Here is an 8,459-nt window from a genome sequence, read left to right on the forward strand (position 1 = left end):
GCCCTCTGGTGGACAAACTATACAACTCCAACACTCATGACATGGTTGAAGCGTGTTTCGTCCGTTTTTATTTTATTTTTGAAATATTCATTTATCGGCCATTATAACTGCCGATACCGATAGTTTGGAAAATGCCTAATATATCGGTCTGGCTTTATTTGCAAATTGAAAACACTTTCTTTTGTTCTGATTTCCATATTTGGTGTTTGAGAACAAAAGCAAAAGCATTTGAGTTGTCAAGCTCTTCTGCTGTGCCTGGATTGATTGCTTGTCAGAAAAGTATGTCAGCTAAATGCAGCAGTTGTAAACAGCTGGAAGTGAGGGCACAGATGAGTTTACATTAGCACGCAAGTAAATGACTCCTGGTATGAAATATGTCTGCACTACATAAGCTCGGATTTCTTTTTCATAAACACTTTAGCAGTTCATGCTGTATTTTTACATGGCATTACATTTTAGGAGTTTACATCAGTGCCACTTTGAGATGTTATGGAATATGGCAGTGTTAATGTATTTGGTCTTGGCCGACTAGATCTGCTGCAGAGCAAGTATGGTCTTGCTACTGTTAATAAACACACATACATGGGTTCAGAGGAACTCGGATAACGTGCTGGAGGACTAGCCATTTAAACGTTGAGCAGGCAATGTCATCGACTGCAGGATCAGCAGAGGCCAATGAGCTTGTGACATGTGGTAATTATCTGATTACAGTTTATTTCAAGTAACAATTCATGGAAAGTGACCTAAATGTGTTTTTTTTTGTGTAGATGGTGGAACAAAGAAGCTTCGCAGTACCATCCGGCGGAGCACGGAGACGGGTATCGCTGTGGAGATGAGGAACCGTGTCACACGGCAGGGCAGTAAGGATTCAACAGACGGCAGCACCAACAGCAACAGCTCTGATGGAACGTGAGTGACATGGTGTCTTAATGTATTCGTTTTTTGCTTTATTTATTAATCAGTCCATCCATCACAAACATTTAACCTGGAGATCACAAATCAGTGCGTCCAAATGCATTTATATTTGAGTGGATCTCACAAAAACGATATGAAAAGAAACAAATATTTTACATAAAATAAGCAGAGGGAGTACAACAGTATTGTTCAATTTGATTAATATAGATTTTATAATTAAAGTCACATAATTAAATGTTGATGATATAATGTGCTTTATTGTCAAATGTGGTGTAATATGATTAAAGCTGCAACAATTGATTAATTAAACTTTTTAAGTCCTTTGATATTATTTTATTCATCTGATTAATTAATTAATAATTAAAAACAACATATCAATCGGTTATTAAAACAATTGTTAGTTGCAGATCTAAATATTATCAAATCTTGACAAGTTTCATACATCTTTGTGTAATGTGAGGTATTTTCACATTAAAGCTACACTGTGTGATTTTTACCCCCATCTAGTGGTGAAAAGGTATATGACCATCCAGTGAATATTAGTTTCTGTTCCTCTCAATTCCGATTTCGTTTTAACTCCTACGGTGGCCAATGTAGTCCAAGATTAACATGGCTTCCAGTTCGACCTCGTCCATGAGTGTTAACTCAAACGTAAACGCGAATTGAACAGGTATGTCCCTCTTTGGCTAATGTACTTTCAAGATGGAGGCGCAACATGGCGACCGCTTACCTGTACGTATTTTCAATGGCATATTATACACTCACGAGAATACTTTATTACTTGAACGAAGTAAATATACATTAATGAGCACATATACTGTATTTTTGAAAGAACTAAGTGTTTTTAGCTAAGAATAAACTAAAAGAGTTACACAGTGTAGCTTTAAATGATGAAGTAGTTTGTTTCTTGTCAGTACTACGTATTGCATTGTTCTGTATTGATGAGTTTGATAGATCACACATCTCATCGGGTTTATTTTAGGTTCATCTTCCCCACCACTCGCCTGGGCCCTGAGAGCCAATTCAGTGACTTCCTGGATGGCCTTGGTCCCGCACAGATAGTGGGACGTCAGACATTAGCCACACCACCAATGGGTAAGACAGCTGCATACTGGGTAGTATACATTTAATACAGCAATTACAATTTTGATAATAAAAAAAGTTAATTTGCATTTTTATGCTAATATCATATTAAACCGCCTTGGCTCTTGGCAGTCCAATCAATTAATGTTTCAAGAGTTAACGTTAGCTTATTCGTCACACTGGATATAGAAGGTCAAGTCGAGTATATTGCAGTGTGTCCTTCACGTAAAGGTCACCAGGGTATCTTGTATGTACAGTAAATTTTCAAACTGAGCATAATATATAAAGTAGAAATAGTATCCTTTAGCATTCTGTGGACTCAATGATTTTGTCTGCAAATTGACGCAGATGTGATAAATGTCAATCTTTGCAGGAGCCCATGTTGAATGGACTGGAGTTACTGGCTTGTTAGTTTTAATAATAGCCTATGTATCTAATTTCCGTTTCAAATCAAACAGCGAGGCAGAAACTCTCAGGAAGGTTCATGTTATTCTTTGTCTCCACCTGCTGTTGAATTATCCCATTGCAAGATTTCTGCACAGAAATCAAGGTTTTGATAACTAAGCCGTATGGTTTTCTCTGTGTAGGTGATGTTTACATTGGTGTGATGGATAGAGGGGGTCAGTTAGAGGTTGAGATCACGCAGGCCCGAGGTCTGACCCCTAAACCAGGCTCAAAGACCATTTCAGGTAACCCATGATTAAAAATGAGTGTGTTGAATCATTTTATCCACATGATTTGTTTGGTATGGACACTGTTTCATAATTGGATGATTCTTTCTCTATCAGCAACATATATAAAGGTTTATGTTCTGGAGAATGGAATGTGTCTCGCTAAGAAGAAAACCAAAGTGGTGAAGAAAACCCTGGATCCAACCTTCCAGCAATCCCTGATGTTTGACGAGAGCCCGCAGGGGAAAGTGCTACAGGTATTACAAATCCAAATCGCTCCAGCTGTCCTTCACAAACACATTCTTCAGAAACCAGCATACAACATCTAAATATCCCAAAAAAAAGGTCTCAAAAAAAATGAAAAGTTTTAAAAAAATCTTGCCGTCTTGAATTTGTTGATGGAAAGACAGGAGATGCTGTTTAAAGTTCTTGGGGCTTATTTGGCGTTTTTTTTACACTGTTCATATTCAGTACAGTCTATGCAGTATAATTATTATTATTATTTAAATGCTTAGAATATTGAATTATCATCAGTGGCTAACCAAATAACATGTAATATAGCCTATCAATTAATATTCATAATCATAACAATGTCATAATTCATAATTATATTTAAGTATAATTAAGTCTAATTACTATTTCCACAGAATGCAGTGTAATTGATTTGGTGTTAAAAACCTTACTATTTAATATCATTTATTTTTTTGTTTGGTTAGAAAAATCATTAAACTCTTTTAATATTTGCAATAAAATGCTTAGATTTGGGGCATTTATTTTACAGACATACTCCTTTCAAACATTTGGGGTCAGTAGGGTTGTTTTATGCTTTTGAAAGTTTTTGCTCACCAAGGCTGCATTTATTTGATCAAAATATAGTAAATATTATTATATTTTAAACAATAGTTGTCTATTTTGAACACATTTTAAAATATAATTTTTTTCCTGTGATGGAAAAAGCTGAATTTTCAGCAGCCATTTCTCCAGTCTTCAGAAATCATTCTGTGTTGATTTGGTGCTCAAGAAACATTTCTTATTATTATCAATTTTGAAAACAGTATGGAAACCAGGATAGTAAGTCAATCATAATAGAAAGTTCAAAGAAACAGCATTTACTTGAAACAAATCTTTTGTAATGTTATAAATGTCACTTTTGATTAATTGAATGCATCCTTGCTGAATAAAAGTATTAATTTTTTTCAAAAAAAATCTTACTTTAAACTATAAAACGTCTCGGTTACGGATTAACGGATTAACATTAAAACTACACTGTGTGATTTTTACCCCCATCTAGTGGTGAAAAGGTATATGACCATCCATTGAATATTAGTTTCTGTTCCTCTCAATTCCGATTTCGTTTTAACTCCTACGGTGGCCAATCTAGTCCAAGATTAACATGGCTTCCAGTTCGACCTCGTCCATGAGTGTTAACTCAGACGTAAACGCGAAAGGCGAAGCTTGAATTAACGAAAAGATGGAGGGGCAACATGGCGACCGCTTACCCGTATGTGTTTTCAATGGCATATTATACACTCACGAGAATACTTTATTACTTGAACGAACTAAATATACATTAATGAGCGCATATACTGTATTTTTGAAAGAACTAAGTGTTTTTAGCTAAGAATAAACTAAAAGAGTTACACAGTGTAGCTTTAAGACACATTTTTAAGTGTCCGGAGTATAAGACACTTAAAAATGTATAAATATCATTACATGAGAAACTTTCACACCAAGTGCAAATGCCATATTTGGGGCCGCTCCATCCTAAATGTGTCCATTTATCCTCACCAGGTGATCGTGTGGGGAGATTACGGCCGCATGGACAGCAAGTGTTTCATGGGAATGGCTCAGATCCTCCTGGATGATCTCGATCTCTCATCAATGGTGGGCGGCTGGTACAAGCTCTTCCCCACCTCCTCTCTGGCGGACCCCAGCATCGGCCCTCTGACACGCCGACTCTCCCAGTCCTCGCTCGAGAGCGCCACCAGCCCCTCGTGCACCTAGACACATCCACGTCCCCGTCTTAACATGCATCTCTACGTGCGTATCTTCGTTCAATACACCCCGCCACCGACCCCAAAAGCATGAACACACACTCTGATCGATACAGCCAACTCGCCCGGGGCTGATTTTAGACACAAATTTTAGGAGTTGGATACAAACACGTACACGGATGGATATGGATGTAACCAGCGAGATTGTAGCGGCGTCCGGAATCAGTCATGGCTAGTTACATGCAGATCCATTGTTCACCAGTCAATTAATTGGGGCATTTAATAAATCTGCTGAGAAATGTTCCTGACAATGTAGCATTTGTGTCGACGTCATGTCACACGGCGAGCAGAATGGGTTCTAGCCGTTGCAGACCCTCAAGGGTCAATCATTTCTCTATGCCAAACCCGAAGTTTTATTTTTTAAAAACCAAAGCAATTCTTATTATCTGTAGTGTTATATTATAGAGTATGGATATGTAGCAGAGTCAATGACTTAGATGAGATGCAAAAAAGTGTTAGAAAAACTCACTAGACTACATACACAATTAAACTTTTAAAGGGCAGGGCTTTACTCCACAGGTCAGGTTATTGTTCATGTCGCATAAAGTAGCGTATTTTTATTTTTTTTTTCCCTCTTTTTTTGCGGAGAGCTCAATAAATAAATATATAGATCGATATTTGTGTTCATGTATTAATCGACTGCATTCTGCACGTTAACTCGCAAAATATGTAAAGTGCTATTTAAGCTTGCCTTTAAAATTATGTAGACTTATAGATGGTAGGTTATTTATTTTGCTAATGTTTCAATCTCACTTTTTTTGTCTGAACAACGCAATCTGCACCGAGCTGCAGAGGCAATCGAACCCTTTGAAGGAGAACCAACTGTCCTGTTAAACCAGCAACCCTCATACACAGCTGCTGCATTGTGGGATATGCCGAACATTGTCTGCTGGCAAGCAAGAAAACGTTTCAAGATTTTTGGAAAGTTGGACTTCACCGTGTTATACTTCACCGCCTCAAGTAGTTTTGGGTTTCGTTCTACCAGCATAATTATGGATCTGAACTGTTAAAGGTCTTTTCCGTTTCCTGTTACACTCAGGAGGTCACGCTGAACAAAAACCAAGTACACGACAATATGAGGACTGGTGATGGAGTCGCTCACTCAACGGGAAGCCCAGAACAAACTTTTTTTTCTCTCTATGAACTTTGCCATTGTGGCTATTCCTGACCAATCAGCAGTCCTCTTTAGCTGGGTGGCTCTAGGTGGCTTCTTCAGTCAGTCGTTGGTGTTGCGGAGACATTTAAAAGGAAAACAGCACTGTAGGTAAAATACAAAGTGTTCATCACACTCCTGTCAACCTCCTCTGCACCGCTAGATTTGTTTTCATAGTTCTTCTGAATTTTTCAGATCATAGGACCTCTGTACCAGTACGTTAGATTTAAGTTTTTCAGTCACATCTTCTACATTATCAATAAGAACCAGAACAATTATTAAGTTCCCATATGGATCATTAGCCAAATCATTAAAGGATTAAAGGACAAGTTCGCTAACTGTTTTAAGATCGTTTCTGATGAAATAGAATGGTTAAGATTGTTTTTTTTAGCCAAACGCTGCTGTCCCGAGAATTTTTTCAGATGCTGTGGTTGCACCCCACACCTCTACAATGGTAGCATAGGTGCACAGGAACAATCCTTCATAAAACCCATAAAAGTTGAGTTTACAAAGACGTGGAACTCACCGAGTGGTCTGGGATATGCTCACACAAAAAATCGCTGCAAAAGATGCTTTCCGACAGGTGTTTTATTATTCGTTGTAAAACTTTAGACCTATTTTTCCGAACGCCTCACAAACATTCTTCCATTGAGAGCTTGAATAATAGACACTCCAGCCCAGTTGGTGGCGATAATGCACCTTAACCAAACCACTTGTATAGACGAATCCGGCGAAACTACCGGAAGTAAGCGGGCGCCATTACTGAGCTGTTGCTGGGTAGCGTTGCGCCATTGCCTCCTATTGTTTTTCGATTTACGATTTACGACTGTAACTAACGTTACCCCTTGTATAATGAGTGGGTAAACAGTTTCTGTTATAAATTGTTTCAATGGTGGCAGTAAAATTTCAGTTTTGAAGAGAAAACATTGTGAATACCCCGGGTCGACTGCCCCTGTCTGGTGCCGTACGGTTTACACAGATTTCCTGGGCGAGTACAAGACGCGGACATTCGCGTATAATAACAATTATTTAATGACATAAGTTAAAAAAATATAATAAATATATGATATAGTGATCAGCAAAATCTCCTCTCTTGCTATTTTTTCTATTCAATTAACATGCTATGGTCATTAAATGGCTTTCCTGAGCTAAATGTAACGTTATGTGACATAATTGTTCTCCTGCTGTTATATTGACCTCTTTCCATGGTTTAAAAACACTAATTGGTCGATATTATGTATACTTTCTAGCTGTAACGTTACCTTACCCTTGCCCGTTGCAATGTGAAAATGAGATAAATAATGGACACAAATGAAAAACATGAATTTTTTTTATTTGATTTAATTTATTTATTTATTGTTGCCAAATGGACAGATCTTTTAATAGTTTCTTCGTTAGCAAACGTTAGCCTAGCTAGCTTGCCAAGCTATTTTCATAAATAATCTGTAAGATCGTTTGTACCTTCATCTGTGACTGGAGGCCACTGTCTAACATCATCAACCCAACAAGTCATTCTGCCTGGCTGTAGCTGTCATCGAGGGTGCGTTCGCGTTATCACCGAGGTTTGTTTACATACCGGTGCATATGTCTATGCCGGTGTAACAGCTCAGTAATGGCGTCGCCACAAGATAGCAGCCTACACAGAATGCTCATCGGATTTGTCTATAGTGCAAAAGGTAATCCATCGACCGGTAGTTGAAGCCTCACGGGAGCTGCCATCTTGTATCAGAACTTCACTTGCGTTAGCATTCCCATTGACTCCCATTCATTTTGGCGTCACTTTGACTGCGAATAACTTTACATCTGAGGCGTTTGAAGACCCCATTTGTCCTTTATTTATTTCTAAAGAAACACGACAATGTATAAAATGCTCCATTACCTTGTAGCTTATGTTATGGCCCCTTAGAAGCAGTTTTAGTGAAAGTAGGCTAACGATTGCGTCATACCCACGCGACTCTCTGTCGCACAGTAGAGAGATTTCCATATGCGCAATCTGGGAAACGTGGAGGCAAAATGACAAAATAATTAATCAAAATGCTTAGCAAAAGTGTAGCTCATGGACAGCTCCTACTCACACTCTCCGCCTCTGCACAAGTTTCGGAAGGGATTCAGATTTCTCATGCCACAGCCACTAGAAGGCAGACGTCGTCAAGCTCTGTTTGAGTCGGTTTGAGTCTGCGCGTCAGGAACGGAAGTGCAAAAAAAAATCGCCAAAAACGGGCTTCACTTGCGTTTGCGTTTCCGGCGGCGTAGTAATACCGTATCACAGAACATACAATACAAGTCAATGGAGTTGGACAAAACTACGATAAAGCATCTTTTGCAGCGATTTTTGTATGAGCATATCAGTGAACAACCCAGACCACTCGGTGAGTTTCACGTCTTTGTAAACCAAAGTTGCGTTTTATGAAGGATTGTACCTGCGCACCTATGCTACCATTGTAGAGGTGTGGGGTGCAACCACAGAAACTGAAAATTCTCAGGTCATTTTGTCCAAAAAACTATTTTAACCATTCTATTTCATCAGAAATGATCTTAAAACAGGGCTTTAATTGTAAAATATCGAACTTATCCTTTAAAGAC

General features: G+C 38.4%; 1 protein-coding gene across 1 annotated transcript in view; it reads left to right on the forward strand.

Moving 5' to 3' along the window:
• Nucleotides 1-7,465, forward strand: part of rims3 (regulating synaptic membrane exocytosis 3) — a 50,640-nt gene extending 43,175 nt beyond the window's left edge. Inside the window, exons 3-7 of the mRNA XM_039681259.2 lie at nt 768-909; nt 1,898-2,010; nt 2,586-2,687; nt 2,787-2,926; nt 4,461-7,465. Of these exons, the coding sequence (XP_039537193.1) occupies nt 768-909; nt 1,898-2,010; nt 2,586-2,687; nt 2,787-2,926; nt 4,461-4,673 (710 nt within the window). The 3' untranslated portion in view covers nt 4,674-7,465. The remainder of the gene's footprint in view (nt 1-767; nt 910-1,897; nt 2,011-2,585; nt 2,688-2,786; nt 2,927-4,460) is intronic.
• Nucleotides 7,466-8,459: the final 994 nt, after the last annotated feature.

Source organism: Pimephales promelas, chromosome 18 (assembly GCF_988280905.1).
Source record: "Pimephales promelas chromosome 18, fPimPro1.hap1.1, whole genome shotgun sequence".
Lineage (NCBI taxonomy): Eukaryota > Metazoa > Chordata > Actinopteri > Cypriniformes > Leuciscidae > Pimephales > Pimephales promelas.